This window comes from Neovison vison, chromosome 12, assembly GCF_020171115.1.
Source record: "Neovison vison isolate M4711 chromosome 12, ASM_NN_V1, whole genome shotgun sequence".
NCBI classification, from domain to species: Eukaryota; Metazoa; Chordata; class Mammalia; order Carnivora; family Mustelidae; genus Neogale; species Neogale vison.
The window spans coordinates 2,820,730-2,836,560 of NC_058102.1; the positions used below are offsets into that span (position 1 = coordinate 2,820,730).

The following is a 15,831-nucleotide window of genomic DNA, read 5'->3' on the forward strand; positions in this document are numbered from 1 at the left end:
AACTAAACACAAAGAAAGCACCGAGTGCACAGACTCTAACGGCAGGAACAAACTCAAATTCTAAAAGATTTTTACGTGAATCCAGCCAGCCTCCGGCAGCACCAGAAAAGGCGCTCGGCAGCACCTGTCATCAGGGACTAGAAGCCAAAGCCGCGAGCTGCCGCGTCGCCCACGAGCACCGCGCAGAGGCCAGACTGGCTGTGGCTGTGGCGACGCGGGAGAGCAGGGGCCTCCCACGCTGCTGCGGGGCGCGCGAGACACGGCAGCCCCTGCGGAAACCAGCCCCGCGGCTCCTCCGACAGTTGAGCACCAGCCCCACGTGACCCGGCAACTGCGCTCCGGGTGTACACCCGCGAGACACGCCCGCGTGTCCACGCACACTCGCAGCCGACTACTCACAACGGCCAAAACGCGAACACAAGCCAAGGGTCCAGCAGCCGATGAGCGGACAGACAGAACGCAGCGTGACATACAGTGAAACGCTCCGCCTAGACAAGCAGGGGCAGCCGGACACACGCTGCGGCGCGGGGGAGACTCAAGACCATCGCGCTGAGCCGAAGAGGCCCGTCGGGAAAGGCCACACTGTACAATTCCAGACCCTGCGTGAAAGGTCGGGAATAGGCAAATCCACGGGGAAGGGAGGTAGACCAGGAACCGCCAGGGGCTGGGGGAGGAGGGAGGCGGACTCAGCACGGACGGGCGCCGGGTTTTCTCTGAGAGGTGGCAACGTGCTGGAATTAGTGGTCACGGTCACACAACTCGGGAGTTCACTAACAGCCACTGAACGGCCCACCGAAGAGAGAGGCAGGTCCTGCGGGTAAGCAGGGGCGCCGACGGACCAGTCAGTGGCTGGATCAGACAGAAAATCCCAGCAGGGGACAGGGAGAGCTGGCTGCTCGCCCCCTTTTCCATCACAGCCTGCCCGGTCCTGCCACGCAGCGGCCCACTGCACCGCTGCACTCTGCCGCCCAACACACGACCAGCCAAGGCCTCAGCTGTAAGCCAGCTTCGTCCTCCAGGCCGCTTTGTGTTCAAGGAGATACACTGCAAAGCTGTGTCACGTGAAGAAAAAAATCACAAAGCAGCTTCTGCCCCTGGGCTCACGGCTGCGGGGCCGACACCAGGCCACCCGCCACCGCCGGCTCCAATGCGCAGGCCACGAGACTCATCAGTCACACCGAGGTGAGGCCATAGGGAGGCGGGGAGGCAGGGAGGCCGGGAGGCCAGCCCTCTCCAGAAGCCAGGCAGGCAGCGCCGCCAGAGTGCGTCTCTCTCCTCGTAATTACATTAACCGCAATTAGCGCTCTCCTCCTTCCTAATTCCTCTGCTCAGACACCTGCTTCCGCAAGTCCTCTGCCGCGGAACCCCGCCTCCCTGCAGGTGTCAGAACTCGCCCTCGTCTCCCCCATGCTCCCAGAGGCACACAGCCTCTCCAGCCCGGGGCTCTGGGCGAGCGGGCCTGGGCGCACCCCGGGCTACTGTCACCCCACAGTGGACACCGAGTCTTCGGAACAGAAGAATGTCTCGTGAGTTCAGCCCAGAAATAAACTCAGCAATGACAGATACTTCATTTCTTCTTCATTATTCAATCGCCCTTAAGGAAAAGTTTCATAAGTAATTAAATTGATTTTCCTTTCTGCTCGGGACACAGATCTATTTAGAACCGCCAAGGAAGAGACAGCGCGCCTTGCCGGGGAGGACACCTCTGGGAGGTCGGCGGCGAAGCGCGGGAGGAGCCGCATCCCCCGGAGCCCGGCTCGCAGGAAGCCTCCGAGGACGGGGAGCCAAACGTGCCCCATCCTTCTTCCTAATTGACATGTGCTGTATACATTACATCCAGAAGGGTTTCACGGGCGCTTTCTGGATCCAAAAAGGCTCTTAAATATTAATGCAGTCTGAATCCTTCTTGAATACTCTTCAGTTCTTATTACTGAAGCAAACACAGAGACGCCTGACGTGAACGGCACAGTTAAGCAGCTGGAAGAAAGTGAGCAGAGTGGCCCCGTCTGGTTCCCCACCAGAGAGTCCCCGAGACTCCCCGAGGACAGCAGTCATGCTGGGATGCGCGGGGCCCTCAGAAGTCAGTAAGACGTCTTTATAAAGAACGACGGGAAAAACACCTCAGAACAAAGTTGAAACAAGACAAAGCAGAGACGGCGCCACTACTGGCCGTTACTACGGACGGCGCAGCCTGCCCTCCAAATGAGAAGGACGCACGCCAGAACGCTGGCTCCGCTCACTTCCCCCAGGCCTGGAGGCCGACCTGCCGCAAGGCCCCACGACCCCGACCAGCTTTCTCCACCGAATGAGCTGGCTCTCCCGGCTGAAAAAGGGAATCCTTTCCTCACCGAATCCACATACACAGCAGGCACGGTGCCCAACACACCAGGAGGGGGCACTGCTGCCGAAACAACTCCAAGGCCTCATTTTTCTTACAGGGAGTGGGATAAAGGAGGAGAAAGGGCCAGCCTCCCGGGTCCAGGTTTTGTAAGTTAACTCACCGCAACACCACCTTTTAAATTTGGAGAGTCAGACGGCCACCTGCAGAGCACACGCGGGCCCCGCATCTGCGAGCCCAGCTCCGCCCCACGGCCAACAACCCCATCAAACGCTTCAAAGCCGCCGGGGTCCCCAGCAGCGTCCCAAGTCCAGAAGCATGCCACAAGCCCTCTCTGCTATTCACTGTCTGAGACCTAAGAACCAAGGGTCATCACAGCCTTCCGGAGCCTGGCCACGTCAGAGGCAAACAGGGGCACCCGCCCCCACCGCAGTCCATCTGACAATGACCAGCAGTGACTCTACACCCACATTTCCAGAAGGCTCTCAGACACCCCAGGGGACCACCTACAGACTCCAGATTGGACACTGCAAGAACCCGTAGCATGTCAGGGAAAATAAGCACCATCTGTCATCTGAATCCAACAGACACTTCCTATTTTTATGTATTTTTAAGTCCTTTTACAAGTAATTTACAGAATTAAGAAAAGAGGAAATGTAAAGGACAATTTTGTTAGAAATTTTAACACGATTTTAAACATAGTAAAATTTTCCCCCATATTTTCCTAGTTTCGAAGAAACAAAATGCTCGAAACAGACAATAGCCCTTGCAAGCAAATCACGGCTCACCCGTGTCAGGACCGAGGCCGGATCACACCCATATCGTAAACACTGGGGACGAGGGTCAGACTCCCGTCCAGCAGTGCCGCGCTTGTCGGGACGGTGCCTCCTGCCGCACCGACGCTGTCGAAACGCGACTGTGGTTCCAGAAGTCAAGTTCTTCTCTGATACGTCCTCACTTACCATGACTTCTGGTTCTTTGACTTGCTTTGTTCAAATTCAATCAAATTCCCAAATTTCAAATTCATCTCCAGAAAGTTTCAGTTGATTGTTACTTACAGTTTTGCCTTGTTGTTTTCAAAATGCAACACCATTTTTCAGAGATGCATTTATTTATTTGAGAGAGAGTGAGCAAGAGACAGCAGGGGGAGGAAGAGAGGGAGGGGGACAGAATCCCAAACAGACCCTGCACTAAGCACACAGCCCAACACCGGGCTTGATCCCACAACCCCAAGATCACAACCTGAGCTGAAACCCAGAGAGTCGCCCAACCAACTGAGCCACCTAGGTGCTCCCAAAATTCAATACTTTTGAATCTGTTGTGGGCGACAGCTTTGCTGAAGAGAAGAGAGCCCTCTTCTCTGCTGTGGAAGTGCAAAGAACTTTCACTTTTGGATCTGCGGAGGCCGGTCAGAATGACGGGCCAGGGCCTTCCTCCACTGACACAGGGTCTTCCTCGCGCCTTCCTGCCACCGCTGGAGCACACACCTGCTTTCAGCACTGGTCACCTCCATCCAAGTTTGACCCAGACACGTCAGTCATGGAAAATAACAGAATACGGATCTTTCTAGCAAGAGAGGACAGTCCTCATACTTGCCACAAAGTATCAGGTGACTGGCTGGACCAGAGCGCGGCTTTCCCGCACGCGCTGAGAATTCCACAGTCCGGGCACTGGCGCTCGCACCCACCACAGCTGAACGTCGGCAGGACGTGGAGACGGCTCCATTCACCTCTCTGCACCCAACTTCCAATTCACCCAACAGTGGGCGAGGGCCTTCCTCCGCCATTCTCCTCTTCGTCATAATGCGTGGGACAGAAAAATTGCCAAATGCTCTATGTCCAATGAAAGCTTAAAAAAAAAAAAAAAAAGACTACAAAAATGCCTCCAGACTTCTTCGACCCAGTGCTGACAGACAATGCAATCCCCTGGGAGACACGGTAAGAAAACCGAAGGACCCCACAAAGGGATGGTTTATTTAACTCCTACACGATTCTTCTGGATCATTCCATCTCTCATTCTTCCCCTCTCCATGTTAGTCTTGGTTTTGCCATAGTTAGGAATAATCAATGCATCATGATACAACAATTCCTAGGATGATAAACCAACAAAATATTTTGAGATACAGAAAAAAAATTAGGATCATTAAGATCTGACACTATGTCTCCAATTTATAAAAAGGCCCAATGGACTATATGGTAGCTGCAAGATAAGAATGGATTTTACTCTATTTTTCAAAAATACGCAGATTTTCTCCCTGAGCTTTGAAGAAAAGAGTAAGTCATCAAATATCAAATCTTACAAATAGTTTGAAATGTTCAAACAGTAAACTCCAAAACGAAGCACTGAAATGGACCCTGAAGGTCCACAGGCGGTCAACACCCTTCTCCAAAACCGAAGAACATGTCTGTAGCCTCAGGCCCGATCACAGGCCTGCTGGAGAACCCTACCTGCCCCCTGCCCCCAAACACCCAACGTTATGCTTGTGAGGTGTAAATATGAATCTTGAGAATGATCACAAACTTACAGAATCTGACAAAACTTCAGATTTTTGGAGGTTTCTTACTTATTCACGCGAGAGACACAGAACGCACAAGCGCGGGGGCAGCAGAAGGACAGGGAGAAGCAGACACCCCGGTGAGCAGGGAGCCGGACGCGGGACTCGAACCCAGGACCCTGGGATCACAACCTGAGCCCAAGGCAGACACTTCACCCACGGAGCCCCCAGGCGCCCCGTCAACAAAACTTTAAATGGTCCCTCGGTGGAGCCTAGTTACTGAGGGGCAGAGCGGGTAAGACGCTCCGCTCCGGCGGGCCAGAGCCCCGGACGGCCGTTCAGCTCCGCCGGCTGCGCACGCAGGAGCGCCCTGCGGGCCCCTCCTCGCACACTGCTCCTTATTCGGGACCGTCACAGCCTGAGCGGCTGCCTGACAGCCCTTGTCCGAGTCCGACAGGAAGATGCATAATGATGACAGGCCCGCCTCACGCTCTGCTTGCCTGCCCGTCCGCAGACCTCGCGTGGTGATGGAGGTCATCAAAGGGGGGCCCGAAAGCCGCCCAGAGCCCGGGGCTGCGGCGGGGCAGAGCAGGGGCGCCGCATGCCGCAGTCGTTTCTGCAGGACTGCCGAGTCCCGAGAGCTCCCAGAGCGGGGCGCCCACGGGGGAAGGCACACGGCGCCCCGCAGACCCCGCCACGGCGCCGCCGGGCCTCCCGCGCCCACCACACGCCCACCTGACGTCCGGGGCCTGACTCTCCTTCAACGCGACCTCTCTGCTCCCTGCTCCGAGGGACGCTGGGCTGTCATCATGCCTGACTCTAGTTTTTTTGGAAAAATGGTCCTGGAAGGAGCACCACACGCTGGGCCCGGTGTGGATGCTAACAGCTCCGAGACAGGAATGGGGGCTGGGCGGGCCTTGGGCAGAACATCAAAAAGTCCGGAGGGGAAAATGCAAGTAGCGAAGGACGAGGGCTGCCGCCAACCCACCCGTCCCCAGCTGTCCCTCCCCAAACAACCCTGAACACGAAGGGGAAAATACAAGTACACTAAGACCCCGGCCACAGAGCTCGGAACGTGTGAATGCCCGCCCTCAAACGAATGGTCTGTGGAGCCGACACGCACACGCTCCCCTCGCTCCCGCCACCGCCCGGGGAGCCGGCCACTCCGAGCACACGGAACCGCACCCGGGACCCCTGCGCCCGAGGGCCAGCGCCACACGGGACCATCAGTGCGGAGGAGTGGGCGGGCAGAATCCGACGCCGCATGGCAGTCCGCACCCGTCCACCTCCTGCTTTGCTCCGACAGGCAGCACGCCGCCGGAAGGCAGGAGTTCGGGGTGGTGGCTCTGGTGACCCAGGGGTGGGGGGCCTGACGGGTGGCCTCGGGCAGCCCCACCACTGCACAGGGCCTCCCGGGCCCAGTAATGAAGCGGGTCCCACAGGGATGGCCCGGGTGACGGCTCCAAGCAGGCAGTCGTCAATGCAGCGAGCCCAGGACGGTGCCCTTCTCCTGGGAACCAAGCCCCCTCCAGCCCCACAGAGCACACGGGCCTCCCACACGGCTCCCACACGGCCGCGCGCGAGAGTCGGAAGGGAAGCCTTGTAAGGTCAGAACGAGTACTCCTTCACGATTCTTCAGTGTGTAGCAGGGATTTTTCCCAAACTGTAGCACAGAACTGGGAATACAAAGGAAACAACAGATCACAGAAGATGTCGTTAAGGATCTCCTAACTGAACGCCATCAATTAAAAAGAACTCCCAGTGAAATTTCTACGGGTAAAATAAAAATAACGTGGGACACACCAGAGCCCGGAAGAGGGAGAAGCGCACCTCCAGCCGGAGCTGCGTCAGAGCGCTGAGGACCGCGCCCACCGTGAGCAGGTCTGCCGCATGCAGCGGCCGCCCTGCACAGACCGTCCCCTCGACAGCCTCCCCGCCGCAGCACTCCGAGCAGGGCGGCGTGTCCAGCACTGTCTGCCATCCGTGGGGGCACAGGTCCCAGGCCAGGGTCCCGCCCTGGAGGAGCTGCCCCGCCTCGCCAACGGCCCACGTGACGCACAGTACTGGAAGGGTCCGCACGCCAGCACGTGTGAGCAAACAGGCTTAAGACACTGGGACTAAACTGGCAGTAACTTGGCCTGAAAGTGGCCTTGGGACTTTCACGATCACCTTGGATTCAAGAGAAACACGTCGGGACACTGGAGAGCAAAGAGGACAGTCACTGATGCGTGTCACCTGACACCTATTCTGTGACTCTCTGACTCTAACAGGGCAGGACGTAAGAAGGCAAGGAGAGCTCCTATCTGCGGAAGGAGCAAGTTCTTCAGATGTAAGTGGCAGAGCCTTCCGTGGGCCCAGGCTGTCCTAGAAAGCTTTACTGCTCACGAGGATTCCTGACCCAGACCCAGGAAACGGGGTCCGTGCGCAGCGTGCGGGGCTGGCTGGCCCTCCGGGGTGAGGACCGGTGGGCATGTGCACGCTTCAGGGACCCAGGAGCAAACCTCCCCGAGAACAAAGTCACCGGAAGGGCCGTGGGTGAAACATCGTGTTCCTGCAGTGCGGGCACGCACCAGGCACGAGGACCGTAGTCCCTGGCTTCCCGGTCTCAGTACACAGGCCTGCCCACACGCACGCACGCGCACACGCTGGTCTTCCCTAAGTTCCTAATTAGGCCAGCCGAGCAAGATTCTGGCAGGCTGAACACTCAAATGTCAATACTAGAGAGTGTATTAATTGCTTCTGGCTCTCCAATTAATTCTCCAAGTCACTTAACAGCTTGGAGCTCTGGCCCATGTCAAACAGGCTCACACGTAAATACGAAAATCTCTACGAGCGAGTGTAGTGCACGTGTAAACAGACTGAGACGTGGGGCCGCCTCCAGTCGGCAAGTCAGGGACCCGTTAGCAATCAACGCTGGGAACGCTCCGAGGCAGGAATGACGTGCCATCTCTCAGCTGGCCGGCGGGCGTAGGCCCTCCAGCATCTTCACGGAAGATACCCTAAAAAGGTCATTAAGACTCAGAAACACTCACAAGCATGACGCAGAAACGCCTCGTCTAAGAATGCATGACAAGAAAACAGTCCAAAATGCAATCAAGAACTTATTTCCAGACACCACACGTATTACCAGTAACAGTGGAAACGTAAACACCACACAGATGTTCACCAGCAGAAACCCACCAAGCTACGCTCTCTCCTATCACTGGAACGAGAGCCCTAGACGGTCTGAATGTCTCCATGCCCCCCGGAAAATCCACACGTCGAGTCCTGACCCCCAGAGATGATGGTGTTGGGGCTGGGGCCTGGGGGAGGTGCTTAGGGAGGAGCCCCCGCGAGTGGGTCGTGCTCTGTACAGGCCCCACGGGGCCCCAGGGTTCCTCCACCACGTGAGGACCCGGCGAGGAGAGAGGACGTGGGCTCCCAAGCAGGGGAGCAGCCCGCACCCGAGCACGGCCACGCTGGCGCGCTGCCCCACGTCCAGCCTCCAGAACTCTGAGACCAGTTCCTGCCGCTGGAAGCGACCGCTCTGCTGCTCTGTCACCGCCCCCCACGCGGACGAAGACACGAACTCTTTCCTTTCTTTCTGAAGAGCTTTACCGAGCATCAACTCAAACGCCACGCAACACAGCACACAGAGTGGCTCACGGTGTGTTCACTAAACTGTGCAACCACTACCACTCCTAATTTTAGGATGCTTCCCACCATGTGCCCATGAAAAGTCAATCCCCATGACCCCACCGTGTCCCCAAGACACAAGCGACCACTAATCTATGTTCTGTGTGTAGAGCTTTGCCTGCTCAGGACGTCCGGTATCCGTGGAGCCCACGCTGCGTGGACGCTGCGTGGCACGGCTCATGTCATGTGCGGTCCCCAGGTCCCCCGTGAAACGGTGTGTCAGCGCCTCACGCTCTCTGCTCTAGCTCTGCGACGTCGCGCTGCCAGGGTGCACCCCCCACTACCCTGAGCGTCGCTCGCGAACGTCTGGGCTGGCTTCCACGCCCGCGGGCTGTGCGAACGGCACTCCCGTGGATGCTCACACAGTGACTCTGTGTCCAACTGTCCCGTGAAACACCCCGCCGTCCGCCGGGGGCGGGGACTGCGCCAGACCCGCGCCGCCCTCCACAACACCCAGACGTCCACGTCCTCCGCACCTCTGTCCCCATTTCTGCGGTCCTCGCTGATTCCGGCCACCACGGAGGGCATGAAATGGCCTGTCCCACTGGGGTCGGGTTCTCACCCCTGAAGCTCAACGACCTCGCGCCTCTCTTCACGTGCCTACTGGCCATTTCTCCGTCTTCTCTGGAGAAGCGTCTGTGCAGACGCTCGGCTCGCGTTTTCGTCAGCTCGTCCTCTCCCTGAGCTGGAAGGCCCCTCGCGGCCCTGCGGACGGCCGGCTCTTCTTCCCGTTGCGGCCGGCCGGCAGTTTGTCCGCTCTGCTGGTATTTCTGAAGAACCAGCTTTGGTTTGGTTGGTTTTCCCTATTGCTTTTCTACTATTTCACTTATTTCACTTATTTCCGTTCTAGTCCTGGTTTCCTTCCTTCTGTTTGTTTTGACTTCGGGACGCTCTTTTTGTAGTTTCTAAACCTAGAGTCAAGTTACCGATTTGAGATGATCTTTCTAAGACAGTCACTGACGACGACGGGTTCTCCCCAAGCGCACACGGCCGCACCCCACAAGTCTGGGTGGGCTGTGTCTTCCTTTTCAATCATCTCAAAGTTACTTCTAATCCTCCTTACGATTTCTTCTCTGAGTCATCACCTATCTCTACACGTCTGTCAATTCCTTCACGTTTCCTGCTGTTACTGATACCGAACTCGGTATCCTCCAGGTCGGAGAGCACTCTCTGCATGACCCCGTCCTTTCAAATGTGCTGACGCTCCCCGCACGGCCCGGCACGTACTCTATCCCGGACACAATTCCCTACGCGCTTGGGAAGGGCATGCGTCCTGCTGCTCCTGGGTGCCGGCTCCACACATAGGTGAGGTCTAGCTACTGTTCAGCCTCCTAGTCTGCTTTCTAGCTGCTCACTGACCTTCTGACCGGTTTCCCACCCATCATGGGAAGTCATGTGTCATTATTTATCAAAAAGACATTTCATGGGGCGCCTGGGTGGCTCAGTCAGTTAAGCCTCTGCCTTTGGCTCGGGTCGTGATCCCAGGGTCCTGGGATCGAGCCCCGCATCGGGCTCCCTGCTCAGCGGGGAGGCTGCTTCCCCCTCTGCCTCTGCCTCTCTGCCTGCTTGTGCACTCACTCGCTCTCTCTCTCCCTCTGACAAATAAATTTTTTTAAAAATCTTTTAAAAAAGACATTTCAAAAAAAGTTTCATGGCTTTGGAAGATGCTTATACATCAAACAAAAAGCAACATTAAAATGCGTGTGCATAACATAACTGCCACCACGTGGAAAAAAAATAAATAAATAAAAGTACATGGACACAAAGGCCAGAAGGAAATTAACAAAGACGAGCCAGTGACAGCTTCTGAGACGTGGACTCACACCGTCACTGAGTTTTCTACCTTTTAACAAGTCCGTTACTTACATAATCAACACGTTTTTAAATGGAAAATAGGACTCCATGTGAGTCACCAGCTTTGCAAGGACGTGGGACCTTATTGTCCCTGCAGGGGACCGTCTCGGGCTCTAACACCGCAATCCCCAGGGCCCTCTGCCCTCTGCGTTCCCACGTGGAACCAGAACGTCTACACGAACACCCCGTTCTCAGACGCTCTCGGCGAACAACGCAGGAGCACCAGGCACCTGCGCCATGACAAGCACGCACGGAAGCCACGCAGGAGAGGCTCCGAGCCGCAGCTCCGGTTCGTGCGGCCCGTGGAGAAAATGAAATGCAACAAGACTAGACTTCAACGCAAACAGGGAAGTGAAGGCCCCAATTTCTGAAATAATTCACCAGTGGCAGCAGCCCTTCCCTCCCCCACTGTCACCAGAGCCCAATTTATACTCCGAGAGTGGAAACAAGGAAGAATGACCACACCGCTCCCCTTCGGTGGCTCACAAATCCCCCACGTGCCTTCCCCCACGCGGCCCACCTGGCTGTGGGAACGGACTCCCCTGGGCTCCTGCACTAATCCCAGCCCTGCAAGCCCAGGCTGCGTGGAGCAAATGCCGTCTTCTCGGAGCAAAGCTGACGTACTGAAAGACAACCCGTACTTTTGAGATTCTGACTCACATACAGGAAATAAAAATGCACATTCTTAATTTTCTTAAGTAAATACATTGTTTATTCCAGTTCCTTTCCATATTTGCTGTCGACAGTAATTTATCTTAAGAGAAAATGACACCAAAATCAAGCCGATCGAAGCCTACATATGCTGATAAAGAGAACCAGTGCACAAAAACCCCCTCGCCGTCCTGGCCGTTTCTCCCACACACCCAACCCACACGCCGTCAGCCTGAGGTGTCCCTCCAAAGTGCCCCAACAGAACTGTTTCTAAATTTAATAGCACAGAGGATGGGGGCTGGGGGATGCTGTTTTGTTTTTCACTCTGCTGAAAATATTTAAAACTAAAATATAATTCTCTGCTTAAATTGTGCAATGCAACATAAGGGAATGGTTCTTAATTCTAAATCAAATTTAACACTGTTAAAAGGAATATGACAGTTGCTGCCTGAAAAATACAGTCTTTACTTTAAAATTACACCATGCCTGGAGGGAAAAAGCCTTAAAAAAAAAAAATCCAACAACAGTTGAAGGGTTTCATGAATTATGCTATATTATCTCAATGGAATATTATGTGCAGGAGGTAGAAATGATCTTTACAAAGAGTTCTTAATGATATAGAGAAAAGCTTGTTATAAGGTTAAGCGGGAAGAAAGCACAACACAGAATTTTATACATAATATGCCCTCAAGTAAGTAATTACAATGCACAGAGAAAAGAGAAAAGAGGAACTAGACCCAGTAGCAGGTACCCAGGAGGGCCGGCGCGGGCCTGGCCCCATCCTGCACCTGCCTGCCAGGACACGTACAGGACAGGAAGGAGCCACCGACAGGGGCCTGACACAGAGGACAGGTGGAGAAACACAGCTCAGGCTCAAGGCCAGATGAGCCACTGGGACCCACATGCCAACCAGAGCCTGGGAAGGAAGAAACCAGAGCCAAGTCTGCTTCCCAGCCAGCAGCCCGGAGAAGAGGCCGGGCTCGCTCGAGGCCTGGCACAAGCAGCAGGAGGCACGGAGGAGGGCCCACCACGGGAAGGCATCGGAAACAGGCAACACCATGACTCCACCCAGAGGCACGGCAATGGGCCCAGGCAGATGCAAGACGCCCCCCGCAGCTGAGCAGCCCCCACTCAGATGGGAAGAGTGAGTGCAGGGATGGAGAGAGGGGGAGCTCCTTCCCCAGCTCTCCCTGCGTGGCTGCCAAGAGACATAAACCCAGGCTCCCCTTGTCAACAGTGTAGCTGTCGAGGTCAAGGCTCTGGCTCTCTGCCATGCTGCCTCCACTTCCCGGCTCCACTAACCCGAGCGCTCACACGCTGAAAACCGTGCGTTCTAACCACACAACACACACCGAAACCCTGCGGGGATCCGACTCGACCTGGGGCCTGCCGAGCTTCCAGTCTGCGCCGAGCATAAGCACACGGGAGACACAGCTGCTGCTTCGAGGAGCAGAAACTGACGGGGCTACCAGGAGAGGAGGAGGGAGACGACACGGTGGCACAGTGGCGAGGGAGAAGTGAGTCACAGGACTCACAGGTCAGAAGGGACGCCTGTAACTCCCACCAGCTTTGAGAAAAACAAAGCCGTAGCACATGCTGGCAAGGCTGTGGGCCCACGGGGACCCTCCCGGGCCGCTGGCGGGAACATCAGTGGAGCCGTGGCTGCCATCTGACCGCTGGGTACACAGATGCCCGGAGGGATGGAAACGGGCGTCTACACCAGCACACAGGGGCTCACAGCAGCAGTGCTCGTGATAACCAGAGCAGAGAGAACCAAGCGTCCACTCAGGGCTCTGAGGAGGGGCACAGTGTGCCGAAGCCATGCAGCGAGAGGCCGCCCGGCCACGAGGACTGGGGTGCCGGCACCTGCTGCCCGTACAGACCTTGAACGTGCCAACGCGAGCAGCTGGTCTCAGAAGACCCCCCGCCGTTTGATGCCATTTCCCAGAGATGTCCAAGAGGCAGCCCAGGAGACAGAGCCGAGGTGTGCTTGTGCAGGGCGGGCGGACGGGGGAGGGCTGCGGGCTACTGTGGGGCAGGAGTGCTTTTCAGGATGGTGAGAAGCTCCTGGAATTTGGGCAACGGCTGCCGTGTGAGTACCCCAACTGCCACCGAACGTCTCCCTCGCAGCGGGTGAGTTTTACGGTGGGTCAGCTCTATCTCGAGGGAACTATTGTCGGGCAGAAACAGTAACACCCGGGTGGGGGACGAAGAAACTGCATTCTCCAGACCTTCGGGAAGCCGAGCACCCGACATTTACCCGCTTACAAACCCCGCAAAGCACAACCTCGGCCCGGCGGCTGCTGACACACATACCCGCGCCTCTGAGCCTCCACGCAGCGCCTCCCGTCTCCGCAGCCGCGGCCCACAAGGCCGGACACGCGCCCGGGCTTCCCTGTGCCCAGCAGATGCGGCCGAGTGCCCGCCGGGACTCACCCCGTGGGGACCGTCCTCCCTCGTCACTGCGCCCAGCGTCACAGCACCTCCTGCAGCCCCGCAGCTGCACTCCCGCCACCCCTGCAGCGACGCCCCCGCTAGTGATCACAGCGGGCAGCCGGCGCGACACAGAAGCCAGAAAGGCTCCTCCGAACCCTCGCCCGGGCTCGCTGTCCCGCACCCCACACACCTCCAGATAACACGAATGTCTGTTTCCGTTCACGTCCTTCATGACCGGTTTCAAGTCTGTCTTCCTGCTGTAACCACGAGCTCGAGGGGGCAGGACCCACACTTGCTTCGCTCGCCTCCCGGGGGCCAGGAGGTGCCCGCTCCACACGGGGTGACCTGAACGGACAAGGTCTCCACGCCCCAGCACTCCACCCAAGACCGGCGCCCCAGCGCACGCCCCCAAAGGTCAGTGTGGATGACCGTACTTCTGCCCGGGGGCAGGCGGGCAGGGCTCCAGACCACTTCCACGGGCCTGAGGCTTCCTAGAGTTAAGGAGGGCTGGACCCGCACCAACAGGTGAACACGCCCGAGCCCGGACGGCAAGAGCTGGAAGAGCGCACGCCACCAGCGGTCTCTGAAGGCCGAGAAGCAAGGTATGTCCACTTCATGACACCGCCAACTGCCTAAAATAAACCGTGTGTTCCGTACAAATGTCCCCAAACCCCCGCACACCCACTCAATGCACACGTGTGTCCTGGTGCGTGTGTGAACGTGAGCAGACGTGTCCCGGGACATGTGCGTGTACACACGTGTGTGGGGGGCCACAGGGAGGCAGGGAAAGAGCCCAGATCCCATCTCCTCCGGTGCGCCTCTCTTCTGGACCATGACCCCACAGCCCAGCCCCTTCACGCCCCCTCGCTGACGACTCAGGCCGATGCAGTAAGGATGGCTCAGGTCTTCCGACACGAGCCAGTGGTAAAGTACTTAAGACAAACTTACTTACCACATTAATTAAATGGTCTATTTAACATGGAATATCAATTCTCTAATCACATCTCAGCTGAACTTCTTCTTTCAATTAACAACCCTGAAGTCTACTGACAGGTCCTACTGTTCTAGGATCATTAAGAACATTTTCATTATCTGTCAAGCGCGGGAGGAAGCAGCAGAAAGGCAAGAGCGCCCGCCCCTCCCCCTGCCCCACACATAAGAGCTGATTGGAGGGGGCCACGGTGGTCCTCGTCAGTTGATTAGCAATGGAAGACCTCCTCTGAAATCATCAGCGCAGTCTACGGCCATACCACCCTGAACGCGCCCGATCTCGTCTGAAATCATCAGCGCAAACAGCGTGAGGGGTTGCGACAAAACGCACTGAACGGGCATGTTCTCGTGCTCGGAGGGTCATCGGTCCCGGCCAAACCTCCTCCCCTGGACGGCGCCCAGGATGGGAAGTGGAAGTGGCTGGAGACACAACCTCATCAAAACAAACAAATATCAAGTCAGGAAGGTTCACGTAAGACAAATTAAAATAGGGTTTAAATAAAAATGCTACACGCAAACAGCAAATCCCTCCTTTGGTTATTTACTTTTTATCCACAGATAAATTAAAAAGTAGATCCCACCCTTATATTTCCAGAATTTTTCTAAAACTTGACACGTGTTCATACAGGTACGGTGGTATTACGGGGCCTGCCGTAACTGACTGGGAAGAAATGCCCAGCCCTCAGAGAGCGCGCGTGGCCCAACCCAAGTCTCCGTGAAACCAATTATGTTGCTGCAATGAACATTCCCGGAAGATGAGCCGCTGCTCATATATCCGAGGTGGGAAGGAGACAGCGAGCTGCAGAAGGCAGTGAGAGCGGGCTCGGGTTCTAGCTTGTCAGCAGAACTTTCGACTACCGCTCCATCACCTTGACCCAATGCACGCAAACCACCCCGAGGAAGCCAGTGCTCGGCCGGTCGCCACAGCAAAACCACACCGCCCGTGCGTCATCACAAAGACAACAGTAAGAAGAGAAACCGCGTCTTCATGTCTTCTTCCGCAGGTCAACACGTGAATTTACAGACTTTTTTTAAAGCTGGCATCAATGAGAAATCTATTATTTCTATTTTTAGTTGTCATTACAACATTTAACTTAATGGCACCTCTCAACATTGGTGCATAGTAACGCGGCAAGGCCGCCAAAGTTCACATTCAAAGTCTGCGAGAAAGAAACATCATGATATGGTCTTACCTATGTGTTCGCACATGAAGACTACAAAGAAAGGAGTGACAAGGTCATTAATCCCCTGAACATATCCACTGGCAGGGTGACGTATCGCCCATATAAACAATATCCTTTCAAAAATCTGCAAGAAAATTGAACAGGTGGTGAAGCGAGAGTAAATACATCAGAAACTTTAACACGTACGCATTCTTTCCCTCAAAATACAT

General features: G+C 56.0%; 1 protein-coding gene across 3 annotated transcripts in view; it reads right to left on the reverse strand.

Moving 5' to 3' along the window:
- The window catches only part of TBC1D22A (TBC1 domain family member 22A), a 290,784-nt gene that overhangs the window by 157,181 nt on the left and 117,772 nt on the right, over window positions 1-15,831 (reverse strand). For all 3 annotated transcript variants that reach the window (XM_044226642.1, XM_044226644.1, XM_044226643.1), the window contains exon 8: window positions 15,632-15,746. In XM_044226642.1, the coding sequence (XP_044082577.1) occupies window positions 15,632-15,746 (115 nt within the window). The remainder of the gene's footprint in view (window positions 1-15,631; window positions 15,747-15,831) is intronic.